At 59.9% G+C, this 26,383-nt stretch overlaps 4 protein-coding genes across 5 annotated transcripts; 1 reads left to right on the top strand and 3 right to left on the bottom strand.

Moving 5' to 3' along the window:
• Positions 1-334: 334 nt before the first annotated feature.
• On the top strand, positions 335-8,846 carry GGCX (gamma-glutamyl carboxylase). The gene is made up of 15 exons (XM_062510486.1): positions 335-693; positions 770-982; positions 1,756-1,914; positions 2,119-2,284; positions 2,692-2,770; positions 2,843-2,949; positions 3,421-3,584; positions 3,791-4,050; positions 4,276-4,407; positions 4,823-4,974; positions 5,278-5,447; positions 5,737-5,867; positions 5,935-6,082; positions 6,532-6,721; positions 6,789-8,846. Exons 1-15 carry the CDS (start codon positions 675-677, stop codon positions 6,940-6,942), a joined length of 2,244 nt encoding a protein of 747 aa, XP_062366470.1. The 5' UTR covers positions 335-674; the 3' UTR covers positions 6,943-8,846.
• On the bottom strand, positions 7,523-12,624 carry MAT2A (methionine adenosyltransferase 2A). The gene is made up of 9 exons (XM_062510501.1): positions 12,405-12,624; positions 10,930-11,007; positions 10,730-10,852; positions 10,538-10,650; positions 10,308-10,451; positions 10,010-10,228; positions 9,460-9,642; positions 9,221-9,354; positions 7,523-8,873 (listed from the first exon to the last, which is right to left on the bottom strand). The coding sequence occupies exons 1-9, from the start codon at positions 12,493-12,495 to the stop codon at positions 8,771-8,773; spliced, it is 1,188 nt and encodes a 395-aa protein (XP_062366485.1). The 5' UTR covers positions 12,496-12,624; the 3' UTR covers positions 7,523-8,770.
• A 1,082-nt stretch (positions 12,625-13,706) lies between these two features.
• Positions 13,707-18,255, bottom strand: LOC134054643 (histone H2A.V). 2 transcript variants are annotated; one of them, XM_062510529.1, is made up of 5 exons: positions 18,052-18,255; positions 15,059-15,136; positions 14,467-14,580; positions 14,261-14,390; positions 13,707-14,027 (listed from the first exon to the last, which is right to left on the bottom strand). In XM_062510529.1, the coding sequence occupies exons 1-5, from the start codon at positions 18,238-18,240 to the stop codon at positions 13,966-13,968; spliced, it is 573 nt and encodes a 190-aa protein (XP_062366513.1). In that variant the 5' UTR covers positions 18,241-18,255; the 3' UTR covers positions 13,707-13,965. The 2 variants fall into 2 exon arrangements, with proteins under 2 accessions (XP_062366513.1, XP_062366514.1); XM_062510530.1 differs by lacking the exon at positions 15,059-15,136.
• Positions 18,256-20,234: 1,979 nt separating this feature from the next.
• Positions 20,235-25,674, bottom strand: PURB (purine rich element binding protein B). Its single transcript, XM_062510518.1, has one exon. The coding sequence runs from the start codon at positions 25,672-25,674 to the stop codon at positions 24,670-24,672; it is 1,005 nt and encodes a 334-aa protein (XP_062366502.1). The 3' UTR covers positions 20,235-24,669.
• Positions 25,675-26,383: the final 709 nt, after the last annotated feature.

The raw sequence follows: 26,383 nt of genomic DNA, 5'->3' as shown, positions 1-26,383 counted from the left end.
CCCCCCCGTACACACCCCGCATACAACAGAAGAACCCTGTAATCACCCTATGGCCACCCCATGGCACCATGGGCACTCTGTGGGCACCGCAGACCCTCACACGTGGGTTGGAGCCCCGGAAGGGACCCCCTAAGCAGCCCGGGGCACTCCTCACCCCCTATGGAAACCCGATTGGCAATCCACAGATACCCAGGAACACCCCGGCTGCTTCCCCACGCACACCCCCGGAGCCCTGATACATCCCGGGCCCCCACAGGGACCCCCGCACCCACCCCCTGTGTCCCCCCGTCTCCCGGTCCCATCACGGTCCGTCCTGCCCCGCTCGACTCCGCTCCCCAGGCGGCCCCGGACCCGCCCCGTCTTCCCGGGGCTTCCGGGAGCTGCGACGCGGCTGGGCGGGGGCGGGCCGGGGGCGCGGCGGGGCCTGAGTCAGGGCGGGGTCGGGGGTCCTACAGAGCCGGGCGTGCCGGGTTCGGGGGGATCGGGGCGGGTATGAGGCAGCCGGGGGGGCCTGGAAGGGGTCATAGGCTGGGGGTCACAGGCCGAGGCTCGGCGTCTGATGAGGAAGGGGCGGGGCTATATGGCCACACCTTACCAAGCCCCACCCCTCGTCCTTGATTGGCTGCCTCCGCCGTCACGCGCGGCAGCAGCGGTGGTGGGGCGGGGTCAGCGCGATGGCGGCGGCGGCGGCGGGTACGGAGCGTGGCGGGGCGCGGACCCCCGGGAACCCCAGGGAACCCCGTGACACCTGACCTGTGACCCCTGGCAGGCCCGGCGCGGCGGAGGCGGCCGGAACGGGGGGAGGCGGCGGGGCCTCCGCCGAGCCCCACCGGGTCCCCCAAGTCGTCCGGTACCGGCCCCGGACTGGTACGGCGGCTGCTGGGGTTTGAGCTACGGGACCTGACGCGATGGCACCGCTTCGTCCGTCTGCTGCACCGACCAGAGGACCCCGCTGCGCTCGGAGCTTTCCGCGCAGCCTTCGGTTAGCGGGGACGGGACACCGGGAGGGTTCTGGGGGGACCGGGGCTGGGAGAGACCGGGAGAGACGGAGGTACTTCGACAAGACAGGGAGACCGGACCAAGGAACTCTGAGGCGCTCGGGGACCGCAGGGCTCGGGGCACCGGGACAGGGAGACCATGCACGGGGGGACACCGGGGGAATAGAGCGAGCAGGGACTGGGGAAGACCGGAAAGCTGGGAGAGCTCTGTGGGGGGGCTCGAGGGGGCACGAGGAGCCCCGGGATGGAAGGATACGGGGGACTCGGGGGGACAGGGAGATCGTGGGCTCGGGGGCCAGAGGGGCCTCAGGAGGGGAAACGGGGTACCAGGTGCAGGGATGCTGGGGGTCCCGAGTGGCTGCGGGGACCGGGTAGCTCCAGCGTAGCTGGAGGGGTTGTGGGACGGATGGGGGAGCTCCGGGAGGGCTCCGTGGGGACAGGGAGGCTGGGCCTGCAGGGGCTCAGTGAATCCGAGGGTTTGGGGGGCACAGGGACTTCGGGGGGGCTCAGGACTTGGGGAGAGGGGCTGAGATCTGGGGGTCCCCCTCCATCTAAAGGGGGCCGGCAATGTCCAGCCGTGACACGTCAGCACCAGAGCAAAAGTTAGGCAATGGCCTGGGTGGCTGAAAGGGTCAGTGCCCGCCTGGACACCCAGGGCCCCCTGAGGCCAGATGGGGGCAGCACGGCCACTGACTGATGGATACCTGGGTCTCCTCTGGCCCGGTGGGGTCACTGACCTCCCCTTCACATCCCCCAGGGCTGCTGATGGCCCTGGATGTGCCGCAGGAGCGGGGCCTGGGGCACCTGGACCAGCGGTACCTGGATGGGCTGGAGGTGTGTCGCTTCCCACTGCTGCCCTTCTTGCAGCCCCTGCCCCTGGACTGGATGTACCTTCTCTACACCTTCATGTTCCTGGGTACAACTGGGATGGGGCTGGGGAGGAATGGGACAGGCAGGGGATGGCACTGGGGCAGAAACAAGGGTGGGATGTGGGCAGGAATCATGGTGGGGTCTGGCACTGGGGTGGGAATGGGCACGGGCACTGGAAAGGGAGCTGAGGGGGGCTGTGGACAGGCGCCAGGAGGGGACAGGTGATACACTGGGGGTCCTGTGTCTACAGGAGCATTGGGCATCATGCTGGGGTGCTGCTACCGGCTGAGCTGTGTGGCGTTCCTATGCCCATACTGGTACCTGCTGCTGCTGGACAAAACCTCCTGGAACAACCACTCCTACCTCTATGGGCTGCTGGGCTTCCAGCTGGCACTGCTGGGTGCTGACCGCTACGGGTGGGCACCTGGCGGGCTGCAGGGACCCCAAAGCACAGAGCTGTGGTGACACAGGGGGACATGGGGGGCACTGGGAATCCCAGGCTCTGGGGTTCTGCAAGGCAGGAGGGGCAGCAGGTTGGGGACATGGGGCTGAGGTTCCAATGGCGTGGCAGAGGTTTTGGGGTCCCTTGTGGCTTGGGTCCCCCCTGAGGTGGCACAGGTGCTGGGGCCTCCATGGTGCTGTGTCCCCAGGGGACATCCCTCTGGCACTGTACACACCTGGTAGGACAGATCCTGGTATCACCCCTGGCACTCTGTCCCCCGTGTGTCCCTGTAGGGCAGTGATACATGTCCTCATGGCTCTGGCAATGGGTGACAGTGGCCTTGTCCCCTCCCATGCCCGGGGGTCCCCCATGTCCTTGCAGGTCTGTGGACGGGCTCTTCCGTCCCCAGAAGCAGAATGCCCACGTGCCGCTATGGAACTATGCCCTGCTACGTGCCCAGGTGGGTGTCCCTGCCTCAGGACCCCCAGAATACCCCAAGACCCCCAGGACCCTCTGACCCTGATCCCCCCAGGTGTTCATCGTGTACTTCATCGCGGGGCTGAAGAAGCTGGATGCCGACTGGGTTGGGGGGTTCTCCATGGGAACCCTCTCCCGGCACTGGCTCTTTGCACCCTTCAGGTCAGGGGAGGGGAAGGGGAGAGGGTGTGGGAGGGTGAGGAGGGGGATGGGGTGGGGATGGGATGAGGGTATGAATGGTGAGGATGAGGAGGGTGAAGGGATATGATGATGGTGCAGTGGAATTGAGGGGTCCAAGGTGGGGATGAGGAGGGGGTGATGGAGATGTGGTGATAGGAATGGGGCAGAGTGAGGAGGGTTGAGGGGGGTGATAGGGAAGAGGATGGGATGGGATGGGATGGGATGGGATGGGATGGGATGGGATGGGATATGGGGTTGGAGGATGAGGTTAAGGAGGTTGATGGGGATGGGGAAGGGAGGGGGACTGATGGGCACTGAGGTTAGGATGGGGATGGGGTGGGGAAGTGTACAGGGGGATAGGTTTGGGTTGAGGATGAGCAATGTGGAGGGGGCAGGGTAAGGCTGAGGCCAGTGGTGGGGTGAGGCTGATGCTGAGGAAGGCTCCATGGCCAGGCTGGTGCTGTCTGACGAGCTGACCAGCCGGCTGGTGGTGCATGGAGGGGGACTGGTGCTCGACCTCTCTGCCGGCTTCCTGCTCTTCTTCGATGCCACGCGGCCCCTTGCCCTCATCTTTGTTACCTACTTCCACTGCATGAACTCCCAGCTCTTCAGCATCGGTGAGGGCGGACATGGGACCCTGCCTAGACATGGGACCCCTGGGTACCCTGAAACACCCCCAACCAGGGCAAGCTACCCTACCCCCCCCCGCCCCCCCCCCCCGTCCTGAACAGCTGTGCCCAGACACTCTAAAACATCCTGGCCCTGTGCAGGGCACCCCCCCACCCCCGGGTGCAGTGGGGGTCCCTAAGTGTCCTCTTCCCAGGCATGTTCTCCTACACCATGCTGGCCACCAATGGGCTCTTCTGCCGGCCTGAGTGGCCACGGGGGCTCCTGGCCCGCTGCCCCCCCTGGCTGCAGGGGTGGCTCCCCAGCACAAAGCCCCCCCAGCCCAGCCCTGACTGCCACTACGGGGGCCGGGGGGCACAAGGGGGCCTTCAGCCCCACCAGCACCTGGCCGCAGCCTTCACCATCCTCTACGTGCTGGAGCAGCTCTTCCTGCCCTACTCCCACTTCATCACCCAGGTGGGCATGGGGGCAAGGGACTGGAGAGAAAAGGGGGTGATCTGAGAAGAAGTTTAGGAGACACAGGGAAGGGACTGGGGGATGAGGAGGGCATTTGGGGGCATGTATGGGGCAATTTGGGGAGTGGGCATTTAGGGTAGTAAATGGGGGCTGGTGGTAGGTATGGGGGTCCCTGTCCCCTCCTTGTCCCATGGGGACTCTGTGACCGCTGCCATGTCTCGCCAGGGCTACAACAACTGGACCAATGGGCTCTATGGCTACTCCTGGGACATGATGGTCCACTCCCGCTTCCACCAGCATGTCAAAATCACCTACAGGGATGGGCTCACAGGGGAGGTGGGCTACCTGAAACCAGGGGTGAGTGAGCTCTGTGAGGACTTGAGACTAGGGTGTGCTGGGCCCAGGAGTACAGAGGGATGGGGGGGCTGTTCAGTTTAGATAAACTCAGTGGTTTGAGCCAACACCCCCCCAGGCCTCAGTTTCCCCAATCCCTCCTTTTCTTGCCATGCCTGTTTCCCCCTGGTGACCCCCCCTAATCACCCCCAAATATGGCCTCAGTTTCCTTCATCCCTCATTTTCCCCCTATGCCTCCATTTCTCCTCATGTTTCCCCATCACCTCCCCCTCATGGAACAACCCCATGCATTTTTCCATATTCCACGTTTTTACCCCATTGCTCATTGTGGCCCACATCCCTCATTTCCCCCATCCCTCATTCCCCTGTGCCTCAGTTTCCCCATGCCTGTCCCCTGGCTGACCCTGGCTCTCCGCAGGCGTTCACACAGAGCCGGCGCTGGCGGGACCATGCAGACATGCTCAAGCAGTACTCAGCATGCCTGAGCCAGCTGCTGCCGCGCTACAACATCACCCAGCCCCAGATCTACTTCGACATCTGGGTGTCCATCAACGAGCGCTTCCAGCAGAGGTGGCATGGGGGACAGGGGCCGTGGGGGGATAGGAGCTGTGGGGGACCTGCGGGTGGGTCTGGACTGGGAGCTGTGGGTGCTGCTGCTGCTGCTGGAGCTGATGCTTTCAGCTGAGGTTAGGGAGGACACAGAGACATGTGGGGTGCTGGTGCCTTTTCCCTACAGGCTGCTGGACCTATAGGTGGACCTGTTGTGTGCTCTTACGATCCCTCATGCTATGAGCACCATCACTTCCAGCAGTGGTCTGGGGGCATGCACAGGATTTGGGGGTGCTGCAGGGTCTTGACACCTTGTCTCCTCAGACTTGTGGACCCCCGAGTGGATCTGGTGCGTGCCCCATGGTCCCCGTGGACCCCCACACCATGGCTGCTCCCGCTGCTAGTGGATCTCTCTCCATGGCGCCAGCGGCTGCAGGAGTTGGAGGCACAGCTGGACGGACACATGGACACTGTGTTCATCGCAGATTTCCCTGGTGTGGCCTGGGGGGTCCTGGGGATTGGGGAGTTCCGGGGGTTTGGTACAGGGGTTTCAGGGCATGGAGAAGGGTCAGTGATGGGTACAGAGAACAAAGGGTCCCAGGGTTAGAGGGCATGGGGGAATCCAGAGGTTGAGGGGGGTTTTTGGGTACAGGGGGTCCCTGGAGTCAGTGGGAGGGTGGAATAGAGGACATGGGGGGTATCTCGGGGCTTGGAGGGATGTGGCAGAGGGCACAGGGGGTCCCAGGGGTTCGTGGTGGGGGTACAGGGCCAGCTGTGTTCCAGGCCTGCACCTGGAGAACTTTGTGAGTGAAGATCTGGGGAACACAAGCCTGCAGGTGCTGCGGGGGAAGGTGGTGGTGGAGCTGGTGGAGCAGCAGCAGAACTACTCACTACAGGAGGGTGAGAGGATGCAGGTGAGAATCAGGGAGACCCCGGGGGGCTTGGGGGTGCCTGGGGATGCTGATACCTCTGCTCCCCCAGCTGCCAGCAGGGCAGTACCACAAGGTGCACACGGTGTCCCCGGAGCCCTCCTGCTACATGTACCTGTACATGAACACTACGGCACTGGAGCTGGAGCGGAACCTGACACGGCTGCGGGAGCTGAGGGAGCGCGTGCGCAACGGCACCGGTGAGGGCGGGGGGCCCCAAATACCAAGCACCTCATCCCTGGGGACCCCAGAACTCCTGACACATCACACCTGGGAATCTCAAAATCATTGACACCTTGCTTCCTGGGACCCCAAAATCCCTATCACCTCACCCCCTGGGTAGCACTAGGGGCCCTCTAAAGCTCCATCACCTCAGCCCCTGGTGACCAGTAGGCTGAGGGGATCACGGAAGTCGCTGTCACTGGGATGGGGGGGACAGCAGAGCCCCGAAATTAATCACATTCTCTGGTGAACACTAGGATGAGAGGATAAACAGGGACACCCACTCCCTGTCACTCGGGTGGGGAGATCATGGCAACATTCCTAGTTCCCATTACCAGACAGGGGATTGTGGGGACCCCCAGAATCCCTGGCACTGAACTGGGAGGATCACAAGCATTCCAAAACCCCCATCACCTCCACCCCCCAGAACAGTCCCCGCTGCCCCCTGAGCTGCGTCCCCTCTTGGGGGAACCCCCACCCGCGGGGGTCCCGCTGGACCCGGTGGTGTCGCTGTTCCTGCGGCGGGAACAGCAGGAGCAACGGCGCGAGAAGGAATCCAGCCTGGCCCAGCGCCTCCGGCGCTTCCTCCGCAGGAAGTTCTTCCTCTTCCGACGCAGGTCAGTCCCAAAGCCCCCTGTCCCCTTGACCCCCGCTGGCCCCGCGTTGCCACCGCTGTCCCCACAGTGCCCTGATGACGCTGATTGCGCTGCGGAACCTGGCGCTGGGCCGCCCGTCCCCGGAGCGCCTGGCACAGGAGGTGGCCTTCGCCAGCTGGCGTGGGGAGGAGGAGGATCGGTCCCAGACTGACGGGGGGGCCCAGAGGGGCCCCGAGCTCTGAACACCCCAAATAAATGCCGTTTTTTAAGCCAGAAATCTTCCTTTACCCGTTTCCCCCGTGACCTAGATTCTCCCCATAACCAGCTCCCCATGCCCTGTGCATTCCCCACCCACTATATCCATTTCCTCCCTCCCTCAGCTCCTGCTGTGTTCCAGCTCCCCAGCCACATTCCCATCCTGGCTCATCCATCCCAGTCTCCCCTGTATCCCAGTACCCCTGCGCCTATTTCCTCTGACACCCCACTTTCCCCCAAACTCATTTCCTCCATACCCCAATTTCCTGTATCTGTTTACCCATTCCTCACTATTTCCCCAAACCCCAACTTCCCCCACACCCTTTGCCCCAGTTCTCATTCCTGCCTTATACTCCACTTTCCCTACTCCTATTTCCCCGAATCCCAGGACCCTGTGCCTCAGTTTCCCCAGTACCTGTTCCCCCCAACACACTTTCCCCCTATGTACTCCCCCAGCCACCCATCCCACTTTCCCTTGTATCCAAATTTCTCTATCTCCCACTGCCTCAGTTTCCAAAATCCTCCACCTGCCCCCTTCAACTGTTTCCCTCACACACTTGCAGTGGCTCCATCTAATCCATTGCTTTTATTGAGATTTTGTTGTTTTTGGATTCAGTGGATCAAAACATTTGGATGAAACCTCCCGAAACTAGTAAAACCAAGGGAAAAAAAAAAATCCTCAAAGGCAGGAGAAAGCCCCCGCTGCTCCCCCCCAAGGCACTCTGGGGGCCGGAGTCTGGGCGGGCAGTAAACAAGCCGGCTTCTCTGTACCACACCGACCACCAGCGCCACGCCCGGGGCACCCCCGGCGCTCCAACAAACCCAATCCCCCCAGGTTTCACCCCAAATTGGTGGGAGGTGGGGGGAGGGCAGGGGGAGGAGAAGGGGGGCTTTCAGGGATCAGGAGCTGCCGGCTGAGTGCGGGGACTTCTCTGTACTCACGCCCCCGCCTCGGCGCACAATAAATACATCAAACCTTCAAGTATCAAGCGCCAAATGCCCCCCCTTTCCCCCCAAAATCTGGACAAAGTTGGGGGGTGGAGGGGTTGTGCAGTTAGGGAGTTGCTTCAACTTTTGGATTAAAACCCCAAAAAATAAAAAAAAATTTCCTCTGGTACTGAACCCTCGGGTGGGGGGGGGGTGGTTAGGTGTTGGTTTTAGCATGTCCCCCAAAAGTGTGCATTTTTTTGGAACAAAAAGAGGTTTAAAATGAGGGTTAAGAACCAAACCCAGCACCAGCAAGGTCCCAGGGGTGTGGGGAGGCGGAATGGGAAGTGTCTTCCCCACCTGTGGGACTGGGGGATCCAAAATGAGTATCCTCCCAGTGGAATGGGGACTGTTGTGGGGGACACACAGGGAGCCAAACTGAGGGGGGAGGGCCCCCCCCCCCCATGTAGTGGTATTTGGGGTCAAGGGGGAATGGAGAATGATAAAATGGGGTACCCCCCCACGGCAGGACTGCTGGGACCCAAAACAGGGTGGCCCTTGCCACAGTGGGACTCGGGGCACAGGGAAGGGGGAGGGGGCACTTGGGCCTTTTCCTCCATCTCATAGTTCGGAAGGAACAGTTTTGTTAAAAACTATCCAGACGGATCTGGGGGGACACGGGTGGGGGGGCTCCAGGAGAGGCACATGGTCCCCACACAACCAAAACGACGGTGAGAGACAATGGCAGGGCTGCGGAGCCTGGGGCGGGGGGGGGGGAGGGGGGGAAGGGGGGGAGACCCGGGAGCTCTTTCCCCCAGAGCCCACGGGCTTCTCTGTATCCTACGTCCGCGGGAGTGGGGGTAAAAGCCCTAACAATGCTTTTTTTTCTCAGTATTTTAGCTTTTTGGGCACTTCCCAAGGGAAACTGTCCCTACCAAAGTGGCCATAGGCTGCAGTCCTCTGATAGAGGGGCTTCTTCAGATCCAGATCCCTGGAATACACAATTCCCGACTCAGTGAGGCGGCCCTGGGGTTTTGCCTTCGCCCCTTCCCTGCCTGGCCGGGGGTTCCACAGCGGCACCTCCACCTCCTCCCCACCCCGCGGGGCGGTTGGAGCTTCCTCAGCTGCTCCCCCGAAACACCCTGCATGCTTCTGACACTGGGGAAGCTCCAAGCGCTCGGCTCCGCTGGATACTTACCCCATCCGCACCCCAAGCGCACCTTCTCCGTTCGGCCAAGCGGCTCCGCGCCGGGTCCAGGCGCCAGGTGGTCCCCAGGCTGCTCTGGGAGGGACCCCCGCCTGCCCCCACCCCCCAGCACAGACCCCCATGCCTGTTACCTGACGATGACCCCGGGCCGCAGGTCGAAGTTCTTCTTGACGATCTCCAGCAGCTCCCGCTCACTCTTCTGGGAGGTGCCATAGTGGAAGATGGAGATGGACAAGGGATGAGAGACCCCGATGGCGTATGAGACCTGCAGGAGGGAGGCAGGGTTGCAGGTGAGGCCAGACCTCCAAGAGCCTGGGGAAGGGGGCCCCTGCACCCACCTGGACCAGCCTCAACCTAGAGCAGCACGCACCTGAACCAGCACCCTGCGGCACAGCCCGGCCTTCACCAGGGACTTGGCCACCCAGCGTGCGGCATAGGCAGCCGAACGATCCACCTTGGTGTAGTCCTTGCCCGAGAAGGCGCCGCCCCCGTGCGCACCCCAGCCCCCGTAGGTGTCCACGATGATCTTGCGGCCTGTCAGCCCTGCGTCACCCTGTTGGGGACAGCAGCATCACAACCCTGCCTGCATTTCATCAGTGTCGTCACTGCCGAACCATCACCATGCTGTCACTGCCACCACCACACCATGCTGTGACCACTGTTGTGTTATCATTGCCACCAAAACCATGTCATCTCTACAACCTCTGTGGCATTTTCACCACCATCAAACCATTGCAACTACCACCACTGTGGCACCTTCATTCAGTGCCACCATCACTACTGTCTCTATACCCTCAGCACTGCATCATCACTGCTGCCATCACCGTGCCATCATCATGCCATCCCCACCGTCACCACCACCACCACAGTGTGTCACTGTTGCCACCACCATGCTGCCCCCACAGTGCCCTCGGCTGCACCTGGGGCCCGCCGATGACAAAGCGGCCACTGGGCTGCAGATGGTAGATGGTGTCATCGTCCAGGTACTTGGGGGGCACCACGGCCTTGATAACTTTCTCCTTGAGTGCATCGCGCATCTCATCCAGACACACGTCCTCGTCATGCTGCACCGAGATCACGATGGTGTGCACCCGGATGGGGATCACCGCCCCGCGGTCCTGCATATACTGCACTGTCACCTGCCAGGGGACACCAGTCAGAGACCAGACAGGAGGACCAGGGACTCCTGAGGGCTTTGTGGACACACCAGCACCTCACCTGTGTCTTGGAGTCAGGGCGCAGCCAGGGCAGGGCTCCGCTGCGGCGCAGCTCAGCCAGCTTGGCATTGAGCTTGTGCGCCAGGACGATGGTGAGGGGCATGCACTCCTCTGTCTCATCTGTGGCATAGCCGAACATGAGCCCCTGTGGCATAGGGACAAGGGGGTCACACCCAATCCTGTGGCACACCACAGCCAGCAACCCCACAACCCCACGGCCCCAGGTCTCACCTGGTCACCAGCACCAATGTCCTCCTCGCTACGGTCCAGGTGCACGCCCTGGGCAATGTCTGGGGACTGCTGCTCCAGGGCCACCAGCACATTGCAAGTCTTGTAGTCAAAACCTGGGGTAACAAAGGAGACTCCAGTGAGCCCAGTGTCACCCCTGTGCTGTCACCGAAGCAGTGGCAGCCCAGGACACACCTTTGGAGGAGTCATCGTAGCCAATGTGCCGGATCGTGTCCCGGACCACCTTCTGGTAGTCCACGTTGGCCCGGGAGGTGATCTCCCCTGCCAGCAGGATCATCCCAGTTTTGGCGACTGTCTCTGCAAGGACAAGAGTGATGTCAGCATGGTGTCAGCTCCAGGTCACCCACCTGCTGTACCCTGGTGTTCTTACTCACCACAGGCCACCTTGGCATCAGGGTCCTGCTTGAGGTGGGCATCCAGGACAGCATCACTGATCTGGTCACAGATTTTATCTGGGGACACGGAGAGCAGAAGGTGTCATGGTGGCGTGGGACAGACCAACATGGCACAGCAATTCCTTCCAGAGCCTTGAGCACAGGGATCAGAGCCCCATAATCCATGAGCCCCCCAGGGTACACACAGCCCTTGCCTTGTCCCCAGTCTGGAATTCCAGGCATGTCCCAGTTAAGCTCCAGCTCCAACTAAAGCTGAGCCCTGTGGTACCACTGAAGGGATCAGACCTGTATCCCAGCTTCCCAAATCTGCAGCATGCCAGCTTCCAGCAGCTCTGCCTCCAGCCAAAGCTGCTCCAGCCATACCCCACCAGACAACCAGCTTCCTCCTGCTTCTAGAGCGTTTTGTGTGGGTGGGGGGTGTCCAGAGTGTCCCGAGGGCCACCCGCATCTCCAAACTGCAGGTGTCCTTGGCAGTGACCTTCTGGGCAGGATCAGGGTGAGGTAAGGCAGCGCCCAAACGGGGTGTGGGGAGGAGGATCCCCCAGATGCTTTACGGTGGGAAATAGTGAGGAAATGGACTTCACATCCTCCTGCAGCTTGGGGGGAGCGCAGAGCAGCCACAGGTTGTGCCATCGGGCTGAGGGTGCTAGAGCCAGAAGGAGTAGAGCTGTGGCATGCTGTAGGGCATGAGTTGGATCTGGAGCTGATGGGAACTCGGGAGGGGCTGAGTGTGCCCTGAGAGGGGGTGCCAGAGTGAGAGAGTTCGGGGTTCCTGGGTGTGCCCAGGCAGCGGATGCTAGGCATTTACAGACCCCTCTGCAGATTAACGGTCATGTGCCCTAAACCGGCGAGGACAAAGACTGGGAGAGACCGGCACCCGCTGGTACCAAGCTGGAGAGCTCCAACCACCCTCCGGGAGAAGTGTAACCCCGCCCAGCTGCGGCGGGAGGGCACATCTGGGGAGACCCAGGAGACTTAATCACCGGCTGGGCGACATTGGCAGCACTGTGGGGTAGCGTGAGGCCTGCTGAGAGCGACACCATTCCGACGGGGAGGGGGAAGGGTGCGTGGGGGTGACCAGGCCTGTCTTACCCTCGGCATCCACGCGGGGAAGGAGCCGACGGCGGGGGTCACGTGCGGTACGGGGGCACCGGGAGCTGCTTAGTCACGGCTGAGTCACGGCAGCACCTTCCCGCGGCAACCCCTCCGCCCGCCCCACGCGGGGAGCACGTGCGCGCCGGGTCCGCAATGCGGCGAGCGCGCGCCCGCCTCACACTGCGCGCGCGCCCGCCCGCGTCACCGCCCCAACGCCCCCAGCCCACCCTCATTCTCTCCATCCTCATTCTCATTTCCTTCATCTTCATCCTCACAATCCTTCTCCTCATGCCCCCCCCCCCCGCCGCCCGGCCGCGCCTGCGCGATCGCCGCCCCGCCCAGCCCCGCTCGGCCCGCACCTGGGTGCCCCTCGCCCACGGATTCAGAGGTGAAGAGGAAGGTGCCCTCCTCGATGAACACCTCGTGGAAGCCGTTCAGTTGCCCGTTCATGGCGGCGCGATGGGCGGCGACAGGCGGAAGGGGAAAGCACCGGAGCAACACAACACCAAGACGGCAGCGATGAACTGATGCGGCCCCTTCCTCACTGCCTCTACTTATAGCCTCCTTGCCCCGCCCCGCTGCTGCGCCCAGCCAATGGCGAGCGCAGTACGCGCACGGGGGGGGGCCAACCAGAACCACTGCAGTCAGGCAGGGGGAGGACGTTACGTAACGCGGAGCTTGGGCTCAACCCCCGGGGCAGCTCGGAGCGCCCCGCCGCCAGCCGGGCACTCACGAGAGCTAAAGCGCCGGTCAGACCGTCTACTCTGCCACGCATGGTGCAACATTGCGGGCGGGCACTGATGTGTCCCGGCCTACTCCCCCGTTGTGGCCGCATGGTGCCTCCCGCGAGGCTCGGCAGCTCGAGGCGCGCGGCAACGTACGCATGCGCCCGGCGACGGCGTAGAGAGCGCGTGCGCAGTACACAGCCCGCGGGCAGCCCCGCCCCCCCGCCGCCATCTTGCGCAGACCGGTGTCGCCATTGTGCGACATCGGGCCCGTCGGGACGGAATCCGGTCCTGCACGGTTCCGGCCCTGTTGCAACTGGTCCTATGGCTGCCCCAGGCGCTACGTCCCGGCGGGGCTGGTCTGAGCCAGGGCACGGCCCTCATGGTGCCCTATGCTGTTGGTGCCACTTGACGCCTGATGCAACCGGCGCCTGGTGTTGCCAGTGCAGGAGGTGCCGCGGGTCCGGCTCGGAGCACCACCGTATCCACCTGCTACATCAAAGGCTCAGCGGGAGCTTGGGCAGGAGCCATGTGCCCTGGACAGAGCAACATGCAGGACTGACATACCCTGACAACAACAGACAGACACTCTGGAGAGACAGAGATCCGGCACCCACACACAGCCAGATCTGACAGACACCCGGACTCCAGCAGCCATTTGCTGCGGGCTGCCCGGGCACTGGCACCCCCAGCCCTGCTACAGATGGACATACAGATACTCCCCGGCACTGTTCAGATGCACATCCCTATGGGTGGACCATGCGCTCTGGGCAAACAGGGCCTTGGAACACACCCCACCCCACCGAACATTTGCATAGTGCTTGTTGCTCACCGTGTCTTTGCACAGGGGCTTATTTGATGGGATGCCCCAGTCCTTTCTGCCCCCCTACCAGGGGCATCCCCCCACCTCCTCTATCACCACCACTGGAGACAGTCTGGATTTTTGTAAAAAATTGTTTATGGGTTCCATTTTTGTATAAAATTTGGGGACAGCTGATCCACTTGCCCACCCCCGGCTGCCACCCCATAGCCCACGGTGCGTTCTACTCAGAATCTAAACCCATCCCAATATTTCCTCTACAGTCAATCCTCTATGCTCTTCCTTTTAGCTATTCCTTAGAAAAAATTCCTTGAATCCCCGAGATGTTCCTGTGCCCACGTACAGTGGCGGGGGGGATCTCGTGCCACACTCCCTCTACGCCGTTTTCTGCTGTCCCTTCTTTCCAATCAGGGACTTGTGGATGTGGGGAATGACACCTGCAGAGAGGAGGGGAGAAATCTTGTCAAATCACTCACAGAATTCTCAAGCAACTGCAAAAAATCCTCAACTCCCCATTTCTGAATGTCAAGTAGATCCCCCTCAGTGTGAATCCAGGGAAGCAGCAAGTCCATGTATTCCCACCAACTGCCAAATTCCTGTTTGGTTTCCCACCTTTCTGCTCCTTGCTAAAACTCCCACTCAAGGCTGGAAACATCAGAATGACACCTACCTCCACCAGCGATGGTGGCTTTGATCAGGGAGTCCAACTCTTCATCGCCACGAATTGCCAGCTGCAGGTGCCGGGGCGTGATCCGCTTCACTTTGAGATCCTTGGAAGCATTCCCAGCCAGCTCCAGCACCTGCAGGACAGCAGGAAGAGGTGGGAATGCCGAGGGCAGGGCTGCTGGGGCTGGGGAGGGGGTAGGGGGGTCCTACCTCAGCAGTCAGGTACTCGAGGATGGCTGCACTGTACACGGCCGCCGTGGCTCCTACACGCCCGTGGCTGGTGGTCCGAGTCTTCAGGTGCCTGTGGATGCGGCCGACTGGGAACTAGGGCCAATTAACAACTTCATTAACACCTACAGCCCCCCAGATGTGCATATTTACACCCTACCCTACTGATTTGGGCTGCAGCTCCCAGGAGCAACTCTTCAGAGGACTTAATGTTCACAATCCAATTTATTTATTACTAATTAGTATATAATATTAACATATGTTATAATAATATATATTGTCATATATATTGTATATTGCTATCACATAATTTAGCAAAATGTAGTTATATCATGTACAGTATTAAACAATTGTATTTTAATTATTATTAATTAGAAAATATAAACCAATTCATTCTCTCAGTTAATCCTCCCAACCTCTCTGTCCCCTGACAGCAAACCCCCTCTGCAAGCCCCAGGTTCCTTATTGGTCCATAAGCCTCCAAATGCTAAAATACTCCATTTTGACCCCAGAGAAGGACTGGGCCCCCCCAGCTGCCCAACATTCCATTTCCTGGAGATTCCCTGTGCCATACCTGCAGCCCAGCTCTCTGGGAGCGCGACACAGCCTTGGCCTTGGCCTTGCCACTGTCCTTACCCGCCTTGCCACCAGCCTGGGGGAGAAAGGGGCCAATAATTAATCTAATTAATCCCTGAATCCAAATAATCTTGCCAATTCTAAGTCAGAGGAACCTGCTGCAAGATAATCTGGCAGCTCTCTAGCACTTCAGGGCCTCTCAAACCATACGGATTCAAGGGGATAAATAATGGAGGTTATCAGGGTGCAGCAGCTGCTCCCTCACCCAGGTATCTTATTCCTGCTGCCACTATTCCCAGTACTTTCCAGAAAATGCCAAATGGGGGAAAACCAGCCCAAAATCCCTTTGCTGGGCATTTTTTTCCCAGCAGTTGTGAGCCCAGTTTGTTTTCAGATTCAATTTCTCCACAAGCTGACACTGGGCACTAGGCAGGACACTGTTCCTGTATGTGGGAAGGTAAAGCCTGCAGGATTCACAGGACTCAGGGGTTAATCTCCTCCTACTCCAGAGTGGGAAATCACACAGGAGCCCCAGAAACCATGGATGTAATGAAAATCACGTTGGAAGGGGTAGAAATGCCAAATGCAAGAGTTTGGGAGCTGCTGAGTAACAAGATCTGAGCACAGGTTTGTTGGGCTCTCCCATCCGCTGTCAGAAAATCCATGGATTCCAGGGATATTGGAAGACCCCGTGACATTATTAATCACTAATGAGAGCTGTTCCTAATGAAGGTGAGACCTGCAGATGACGCAGGAAGGCAGAGGGAGCTGCATATTCCCCATGGGAAAGACGTCAGCAACCCAAAATCTGCTCCAGGTTACAAAAAAAAAAAACAACAACAAAAAAACCAACAACCAAAAAAATAAACAGGGACCACAATCCCAAAAACCACGTTCTCCAGCCCACAGAGACAAAAAATAACAGCAGAGGAGTCGGGAGCCTGAAAACACCACGGATGCTCACAATCCCTGCTTTTATAGCATATACTGATCCCACAGTCCCTATCCCCTCTAAAAAGGACTTTTGGCTCATGGTGTGGGAGCTGAAAGGATCCAGAAACACCAGGAGAGCAAGCGGAGCACATTAATCCTTAAACCAAGATACTGGTTAACCTAGGAACATCCAAAATCTGTGTCCCATCCTAGCCAGGTGGGAGTTAACACAAGGTTCAGTTCAAACACTGGAAAAAAAATTAGTCATGAGGAGGTATTAATTAATCCTGAGGTGATTAAAACAAGAATAGGGTGCCGGGTGAGACCACGGAGGACCTAGTAAATCCGCTCTGTGTCCTGGCAGTCGTGACAGGAAGGGTCTTCAGGGACAACTTGGAGAAATGGTGAAGCACCAGGAGTTACTTTTATCAGAAGCAAACATCCCTGCAAAACTCAAGGAGGGCATTTCGGGGGGAAGGTGGGAGGATTTGAGGCGTGGAAAGGGAGATTTTTGGGAAAGAAAGGGGGAGGCAAGGGGGATTTATGGGTATTTCCTTGCTCTAGGAATAAAAGGCAGCACTGGGAAAAGCACTGGCTGTTCCCATTGAGGGCTTTTATCAGCCAGCTGTGAACTTTCTCACTGGCCCATCAGGTTTTCCAGCTGGGAGCTGCCTGCCTGATACATCTTCACAGAGGGTTTGACTAAGAAGAGCAAGAAAGGTCTCGCCATGGAAATCCTGAAGTTGGTCCCAGTTTCCATCAGCCCTCCACGGGGTTTGCAGAGGGAACACATGAAGTTCCCCAGCCCAGTTGCCACTGGCTCTCTATGGGAGATCATCCCAGTCTGTGCTGGGAGTGAGGACTCCTGGTCTTCTCCCTCCTGAGGAGGCAATCCCGAGGAATTCTCTCCTCAGCCTCCGGGTTAAGGCTCCCAGGCACTGAAACAATCCTTGTGACATCTCCATCCCTTCTCTCCACTAAAGTTCCTCGCTGGGAGTACCTTCCCATGCTAAATCCTTCCAGGGTCTGACCCGCTGAATCCTTCACAGTGGGCAAACATTTTTTTTCCTTATCGCTTCAAATAGGATAAAACCCCTCCAAGCATCAGCTTTTTATCTCCTGCCGTACATTCCTAGACATCCCCCAGCACAAGTTCTTGGCGACAGCAGGAGTTGCAAAATCCAACGGTGTTTCCATTAACGCTGAGGGATCGGGGACCTTACCGCCGGCTCCGGAACCTCCGCGAGTCCCGGAGCCTGCCACGGAACCCCGTGGAGCCCACCTGTGGATCCAGAACCCCCCAAGGGTCCGCAGAACTACCCGAACTCCCCTACAAATCCAGAGAAAGCCCCTACATAAGCACAGAACCCACCCGCGTATCCATGGAGTCCTCCAGGACCCCTGCGAATCCACGGAACCCCCTCAACAATCCTTAGAACCGCCCAAAGCAGCCTGCAGATCGACAGAACCTCTCATATCCACGGAACCCCCGTAATCTACAACCCTCTGCCCGCCTTCGCTGACAGCTCCAGATCCAGCTCCTCCCATTCCCTCTACGGGGCCACAGGAACGGGGCACTGGGGAGAAGGAATTCCCCTTTTCTTCCCCCACGGACTGGACCATTTTCCAGGGAAGCGAGCTGAGCTGTATCCCGCGTAACCCTGAAGGAGGCGACGAACGGCTGACAGACGCCGCTCGGGCCCCTCGACTGATGTTTTCCCCACGACAGCCTCTTCCTCCCGTCCAACCGACCCGCAACCAGCACAAACCGCGACCGAGAAAACACCGTCCGACACTGCGCTGCTCTGACAGCACTGGAGGGCACCGACGGGGCCGGATTTGGAGGGCAGGACAAACCCGCTTCCTAGGACCCAGGCGGCAGTTGCCACGGAACACAGGGGGAGAGCCGGACCAGACCCAAGGTCACGGGTCAGGGCCCAGCCCCTTCCCCCGCCCGGCCTGAGCTGACAGGCGGCCCCACGGGGCCCGGCTCAGCCCAGCCACGCTGTCCTGGCCGGCCTCCCGAGTCCCGAGCCCCAGGGTGGCCCCTGCCCTCACCATGGTACTACTGCCGCCGTCCGAACCCCAAAGCCACCGCCGCGCCCGACCTGCCTCAGGAGCCGCCAGACAATGACCCGCCCGGGCGGGGACGGCGGGCCGCGCCGAGTCGCCACCAATCACCGCCTCCCATACTAATTTGAACATCCCACGGCACCCAATAGGTGACCGACTTCTTTCGCCGTCCATCACTGGCTCCGCCCCGCGGCTCGTTTAACGGCTGTGTTGCCTTTGCACACGGCACGCAGCGGGGTGAGGGCGGAGCGTGCTCGCGTCTATGACGTCACCACTCGGGCGAATAGCAATAACGAGAACAGCAACGTATGGCGATGTTATGGTGATGGACAGCGAACTAAGCCAATAGAAAAAGGGTAATGTTCCCGCCCATTCCATCGCTCCGCCCCGGGCCGTGTTTGTGTGAGGGAACCGGGGGCGGGAGGTTTGGCGGGCCTCTGAGGGTCGTAGGCCCCGGGCCTGGGAAAGGGTTCCGCGGGGTCCGGAGCCTCGCTCCTGAGGTTGTATAGCCTTGATTTGGGCTGAGAGAGGCCCCGACGTGAGGGGATCCCGTCCGGGAAACCCAAGCCTGCTGGTGCCTCTGACCCTCCCTGTGTTTCTTTGGGGCAGTACAGAAATAAGTCGGCGCTGCCCCGTAGGATGAGTGCGAAGGGCAGCTGTAGTGAGGTAACACGGACCCCGCAGCCCTCGGGCCAAGCTGGGGGCTGGGGAGGACCTTGAGATACTTAAAGGACTGTTGGTGGTGACGGCAGGGATCAAGTGTGGCCAAAAAGCCCAAAATTTCACTGCACTGTTGGGGGCAAATGTGCTCGTTTTTCGAACAAACGTGTCACAGTAAATAAAAACCCAATTTCTTACGACGGGTCCCCTTCAGTATCAAATAGAACCTGACCGTGTGAGGAGCTGGGTTTATAAATGGAACTGGGGATTCCTAAGCGAGGGCCGGTGATGGGGCAGCGGTTGTGGAGCTAGCGGTCTCCGCACACCGCAGCCCGGGCCCTTCAGCCCGGCGCAGTCACTCTCCCCCACGACCATCCGCTGTCCCGGCTGCCGAGCCTCAGCTTCCTTCCAGCAGCGGGCGGGATGGAAGTCCCAGCCCCACGCCCACCCTGCTCCACGCTGAGGTACGGGCTTGCGAGAGGGAGGCCCCACTTTTACTGGGCCCCCCGGCTGTCCCAGCCTCAGGACCACGGTTTCCCTGCACCGTGCAGCCCGGGCTCCTCGCTGCAGCTGCCGGGGGGCTCAAGGCGGCCCCAGTCCCCCTCTCTGCCCCAGCTGCACCATGGCCGAGGCACGGGCTGGGAGGAGCTGGAGGGCGAGGAGGATGACGAAGGCATCTGTCACTGTCCTCTCCGAGGTGCCTCCCCGTCGGTTTCCCCCCAGCTCCGAGCAGGGGCTGGGGGGCACCACGCATCCCCCGCCCCTCGCTGCAGCTGCCGCGGAGGGTCAGGGTGCCCCCAGCCCCTCACCCCGCAGCTGCTCCCTGCCCCCGGGTGGGCAGTACCGCCCGCACCTGTCCCGGGCAGCAACTGCCACGGGCTGCCCACCCCCGGCTCGGTCCAGGGGCCCCCCGGCAGTCCCCGGGGCCCCTCCAGCTGTCACCAGCTCCTCCGACCCCAAGGTCCAGCCGGGGGGGACCCCGGAGCAGCTGCGGGGTGGGATGGGGCCGGGAATGGGGCCGCAGGATCCGCTCGCCCCGGCCCCAGGGATATGCTGGCCGAGGGTTCGGGATGGGAAGGAGCCGCGGGTGCCTCGGGGGTCGCACCAGGCCCCGGTCGCTGTGACAGTGATGGCGGTGACGGCGGCTCATGCGCAGGCGGGTCCCCGCGTGTCCTCAGATGAGCCCGAGCCCGCAGGGAGCCGCAGCGCGGGGGGCGGGGGCTGCGGCACCGCCGGTAGGGACACGGCACACATCCCTGATGAGCACGGCACCGTGCCTGTGCACACGCCCGATACGCACACTTGCACCTGTGGCACAGCCGTGTGATGGCACACACCACGCAGTCGTGTGCGTGGCACACAACCCTTTCACACCTATGCGCGCACCTGCCTGAGCCATGGCACACACACCACACACTGCTCACGCCAAACCCTCCCAGCCTTACACCAGCACACAGCAGGCAACCATGTGATGGCATGTATGTCATACACACACTTTACACACACACCCACAACTGGCAGCCATGTGATGGCACAAATGCCTTATACTCACTTTACACACACCTTACACACACCCACACACACCTCACACTCGCTTCACACACACCCACACACACATTATACCTGTGCACACACCAGCCTGAGCTGTGACACAACATGCCTAAGCCATGCCAAACCTCCCTCCCCATTGTGCTGGTACCTGACACCCCAGCTCCCCTGAGTCAGGCGTTCCCCTCATGACAAGGTGGGGGACTCCATGTTCCCTGTTTGTGCCCCTGATGCCTTCAGGACATTCTGCATGGCCCTGCAATGCTGCAGGGTGACCCTACTCCTCACCACCAATGGTAGAATCAGCTCCACCCTCCAGGGCCCCCCATGGCACCCCCAAAGAGCAAGTCAGGCCTGGGCTGATTTTCATTCACTTTTCCGCATACTTTATTTGTTACAAACATACAATTCTTTAAATATAGACTGTAAAACTCCATTTGCAAAAATCTGCTACGTCAGGAGTGCTCGGAGCAGGAGGAGTTCGTCGCGTCGGCCTCGTCTGCGCTAGTGGTAACACCCAGGACCTGCCTCCGGCCCCTGGAGCCGCCCCGCCGGCCGCAGGGAAGGGACACGGGGGCCCCAGCCCCCCCGGCCACCTAAAGTGCAGGTTTGCTTTAGTTTTTGTTTTTCTTTCATTAAAAAAATAACAGGAATAAAACTTTTTTTTTTCTCTTTTCGGCAAAGGGACGTCATGGCGAGCGCTCAGGGAGGGAGGTGGCGCTCTTGGGATCTGCTGCTCTGAGGACCCGGTGCTCGGAGGAGGATCCAACATTCATAGGATCCAGTTCTCAGAGGATCCAACTCTCCGAGGAGGATCTGCTGCTTGCAGAAGAACCCAGCTCGAAGAGGAGGGTATAGTGTTTGGAGGATCCAACTCAGAGGATCCAATTTGGAGGAGGACCTAGCACTCAGAGAAGGATGTGGTGCTCAGAGGATCCAGCTCTTGGAGGATCCAGTTCTCGAAGGATCCAACTCTTGAAGGAGGATCCAGCTCGTGGAGGAGGATCGGGCACTCAGAGGATCCAACTCTTGGAGGAGGATCCAGCTCTTGGAGGAAAATTGGGCACTCAGAGGATCCAGCTTTTGGAGGATACAATTCTTGGAGGACCCAGCTGTCAGAGAATCCAACTCTAGGAGCACCTGGCTCTTGCAGGAGGATCAAGGGCTCTCCCCACTGATGCTGTCCCAGCCTCCTGGTTGGGCTGACCCATGTGCTGACCTGTGCTGGACCTGCTCCAAGCCACTGTTCTGAGGCGAGAACCCCCCAGGGGTTCCAGGCTGTCCCGTGCTCCTCTCCAGCTGTTGTGCCTGGATGTGGGTTCTCCTGCTAACACCCAACCCCAACTCTGCATGGCTTGGCCCCAGTGCCACTGGCTCTACTGGCTTCGCGAGGATGAGGAGGGCAATGGCACCCATGGCCAGGCCTTGCCCTGCAGGAACATCTGGGAACATCCATGGAGCCAGCTGGGACTTCCTACTGGGAATACCTGCTGAGCTTCATGGTATACCACCATGCATACCCCCAGTACTCCCTCAGATGCTTTTTAAAAATCTTTTCCAGGGATTTTTTTGTGATTTTTTCCCACTTTTTTTTTTTATGAGAGGCCAGTGAGGGACTGGGTTGGTTTTGTCACCAGTGTGAGGAGTTGCCACTGGCACGGTCCCCAAAAACCATCCCCCAATGCCCCCAAATTGCCTGGAAACAAGGCAGGAGAATCCGAATTTTCTTCCATATTTTTTAGGGCAAAAAGAATTGAAGCTGTTTGAACTTGCCCTGGAAGCACCACCTGCTCCAGACCCAGCCATCTGGGGTATTTTCCAGTGGGTTTTGGGGCGTTGTATGAGACTTCCAATATTCTGTCTGTACAGCCATCACTGCATTCTCCATCAGCCCCTCTGGTGCAGCAAAGCTAGAAGTACCAGGAATTTGGGCTATTTCCCCCCCTATTTGTGATTTAAAAATCATAATTAAAAAAAAAGCAATTTGCCCATTTTCTACAAATTTCAACTCAAAACCCAACCAAATCTGAGCTATGTACACACAGCCATGTCTATACACACAAGGATGGAAAGGGGGTTCAGGGGAGATGCCGGCATTGTCCCGCTTTCCTGGGAAACACCCAACGGCTCCTAGGGGGCTCCCAAGAGAAAAAAACCCAAAGTCGCCCCCCAAAGATCCCCTTTCCCATGGCAGCCCCCATGGCTACTCCCCTCACTCTAGCTGGTACTTCAAATCCCCTTTCTTCCCTATTTTATTCCATTTTGGCTGTTTTTTCTGCTGTCTTCCCCTGATGTGCTCTGCTCTTCCCACCCAAATGGAGCTGTGGGAGGTTGTGTCCATGGATCCAGCCCTTCTCTGGCCAGGAAAGGCTCCCTGAGCCAATGCTGGGAGCTGCTTTTTTTGATTTATTACTGGATTTTGGTGGTTTTGCCTTTTTTTTTTCTCCTCTTCCATGAAATTCTAGCCAGCTCCCCAGAGCTGGGCCGGGCCGGCAGCGATTCCGCCGCTCTCCCGAAGTAGAAATAAGGCCAAATCACCGCAATTCAGCCAAAAGAAAGAAACCCAAAGGAATATATATATATATTTATATAATATATATATATATATATCTATCTCATCCTCTTCAAAAATAAAAGGACAGGTCCCGCGGCTGGACGCTGGTGAGTCCCGCAGAGCTGGGAGCATTTTACCCCCCAAATCCATCGTCGCTGTCGTGGTTTATGGTTTTTCTCCGTGGCAAAGAACACAGGACCAGGAGGATGGGTGGATACAGCAGGAATTCACCAGAAAGAGCTGCCTGAGGGTACAAAATACAGTACAGACACATCGGCCATCGAGGAAGGACTATTGCTCCCATGTGAGTAAGTGAGGGATCCAGGTCCTTTGCGACGGAGAAGGCTTAAAAACGGGATTAACGGAAGAAATTAGCTTTAAAAATCCCTTTAAAAAGAGCAACGGCAGCAGAAGCAGCAGGATGGGGCCAGATGGACGGATGGACAGCGGTGTCCCTACGGCACGGGGCATCCCCCAGGGGTCTATGGCTGTTCCTCACTTCCCAATAAATATGGAGAGAGGGAGATGCCGGATCCATGGTAATAAATTAAGGAGGCAGCTGATCGGGCTCCCAAAAATGGATTAAAAGGAAAAAAAAGGAAAGTCCTAAAAGTGGTGGAACCGTTGGAGAAGAGGCAAAACCTTGGAATGAGAGTGATGGAGTTCAGAGTTATGGGAAAAAGGGGTGAAAAACTGGAATTCTGGACAGGGCAGGACTGAGCTGAGGGAGTGAAAAAGAATTTTTAAAAATGACTATTTGAGAGTGGAAAAATGTGTTTAATAGGAGGTGGCTGGAGGGACCAGGCTGCGCCAGGGCCACGTCCAAGGAGGCAAAAAAAAGACAAAAGGAGGCAAAAAATAACAATAAACCTCCAAAATCCACCCCCAAGGTGCTGGGGCCGGGCATGGCCACAGATTTGGGACTGGAAAATCCAAACTGGGTGAAGTCAAGGGGCAGATTCCAGCGGGTCCTGGTGAAACGGGGCCGGAGGCGCCTTATTTGGAGAGAAGGGGGAAGATGGTTTGCCCCATCGAGTTTTTCCTTGTGCTTTGTGCCAGCGCCTTCCCCTTCCTGGTGGGAAACAGGGAGTGGGGGAAAACGGTCAGAAATCGGCAAAACCGAGGAAATCTTCCCTAATTATCAGGGAGCTACCAGCTCGGGGCAGATTCCAGTTTGGGCGCCCGGAGTTTGCATCGCAAAAACAAACAAACAAACAAAAAAATAATTAAAAGAAAAAAAACACCGAAAAAAAAGAGGAAAGAGGATAAAAGCAAAAAAAAGAAAAAGAAAGGAAAATGAAGGAAAAATCACAAGCCGAGGGAACGGCCGTTGGTCCAAGGTGCCTCCGCTGCTCCCCCCACCCCCGCCACCCCAGGCTCTGCTGCTCAGCTCGGGGCCCTCGGGTGCTGGTTTTGATGGGGGGGGCACCGGGAGGTGGCTGCGGGTGAACCCCTGCCCCCCCCCAAAAGCAGCGAGTCCCGTGGGCTAGGGGTCCCATGGTGGGAGCAGGGGAGGGGGTGGGGAAGCCGCAGGTGGCAGCACGGTCGGGCCGGTTTCTCTCTCTCCGGTGGCAGCAGGAGGGGGGGCTCGGGGGGCTTAGGGACCCCGTGCTCCACCACTGCTTGGGTGAGGGGGGCGGGGCGGCTCGGGGACCCCTTTGTCCCCTTGCTGGGAGTTGGGACATGGGGGGTTTGGGGACCCCTTCGCCCCATCGCTGTTGGAGGGGGATCGGGGACCCCTCTGCCCCATCACTGGGAGTGGGGATTAGGGACCCCCAGCCCCGGGGCTCGAAGGGGGTGGTGGGGGGCCGGCGTTGGGGTCGAGGGCTGGGGAGATCGACTCAGTCGTCGTCCACGTCGTCGCCGTCGGAGTCGTCACCGGCACCGCTGCCGCTGCCGGGTCCCGGCGGGCCGGCGCGCCGGTCGTAGAGCTTGTCCCGCTGGCGCTCCTGGATGTCACGCATCTCCTCGGCGTAGCGGCAAAAGGCGCCGCCGAACTTGGCCCAGGCCTTGTAGGGCACGGTGATGGCGTTGCGGTAGGACGGCTTCACCTCGCTGACCCGCAGGAACACCCCGTACTTATTGCAGCCCACGTCGAAGAAGAAGCGCTTGGAGTCCACGGTGATGGACGTGCCCTCGGGCAGCTCCCCGTAGAGCCCCCCACTGCCCGGGCCGCCGCCGCCGGGGCCACCCAGCTCGTCCTCCTCGCCGCCGTAGTCGTCGATGAGCTTGGCCAGGGCGTCGCGGAACTCGATGAGGCCCTGGGCGGGCAGCGCGATGGTCTGGCCGCTCTGCAGCCCGGGGGGGCCTCCCGCGAACCCCCCCGGGCCGCCGGGGCCGCGGTTCACGGTCTGGCGGATGCGCAGGAAGCGCCCGCGCTGGTTCTCCTTCAGGTCCAGGTAGTACTTGCGGTTCTCCCGCACCAGGAACTCGCTCTTGAGGGCGCGGCGGGGCCCGGCGCCGTCCTCGCCCGGCGGCCCCGCGGCCTGGGCCAGCTGCTCGGGGCTGGACGGGCCCAGCTGCGCGTAGTGCTCGATGAAGTCGCCCAGGTAGTCGCGGAACTCAGCGGCCACAGCCATGGAGAGCGTGAGGCGGCTCTTGGAGCCGCCCGCGCCCACCTCGGCGATCTTGAGGAAGCGGCCCTTGGCGTTCTGCTTCACGTCCAGATAGAAGCGCTTGTTCTGGATGTCCAGCCGCTTGGACGCCAGCTCCTGCGTCTCCTGCTCGGGGCCGGCCGCGCCGCCGCCGCCGGGCCCCGCGGCCGGGCCGGCCCCCCCCGCCCCGCCGCGGGCGGTCCCGAACCCGCCGCCACCGCCTCGCTCGCTGCCGCTGTCCCCGTCCGCCATCTTGTCCGCCCGCCCCGCGCACCGCCCGCTTCCGGCCCCGCTGCGACACTGCTGATGTCACCGCCGCACCGCCGCCGTCACGTGCACCGGGGCCCCGCCCACCGCGTCCCCGCGCGCCCCCGGCGAAGCTCCGCCCCAACAGGCCCTGCCCCGCGACCCCTCCCTTCCACTTGCATCTCTGAGTCCCGCCCCCAGCTGTCAGTCACCAGCTTCATGTCGCCCATTGGTCGCTGAGTCCAGGCCCCTCTCCGCAGCCCCCTCTTCTTTGAGAGCAGAGCTCTGCTGCCAAGCTGTCAGTCACGGCCACAGCTGGCTCCTATTGGTCAATTAAGCTCAGGGCTCCGCCCCCACGACTCCTGCCCTGCATCCCCTCCCCGCGGCACAGCCCCCACCCCGGCTGTCAGTTACAGGCACTGGCAGGTCCTATTGGTCGCTGAAGCCACGCCCCCAGCTCCTTCCTTCCCGGGGCCCTCGTCATTGAGCGCAATTCCCGCCCTTCCCTGCTGTCAGTCACAGCCTCCTGCAGCCTCTACTGTTCCGTGAGGTCCAAAGCCCCACCCTCCCCCCAGCTGTCACTCACCATTAGCACAGTCCCATTGGCCAGTGAGGCTCACAGTTCTGCCACTTCCAGCCAGGATTGCATGATATAATGGGCAGTCAGCATGACATCATCAATGACATTACAACTAGTCAGTACCACTGAGACCAC

Source organism: Cinclus cinclus, chromosome 29, assembly GCF_963662255.1.
Source record: "Cinclus cinclus chromosome 29, bCinCin1.1, whole genome shotgun sequence".
Classification (NCBI taxonomy): domain Eukaryota; kingdom Metazoa; phylum Chordata; class Aves; order Passeriformes; family Cinclidae; genus Cinclus; species Cinclus cinclus.
Note: the sequence above shows the minus strand (reverse complement) of the source record. Positions and strands in the feature narration are given on the sequence as shown.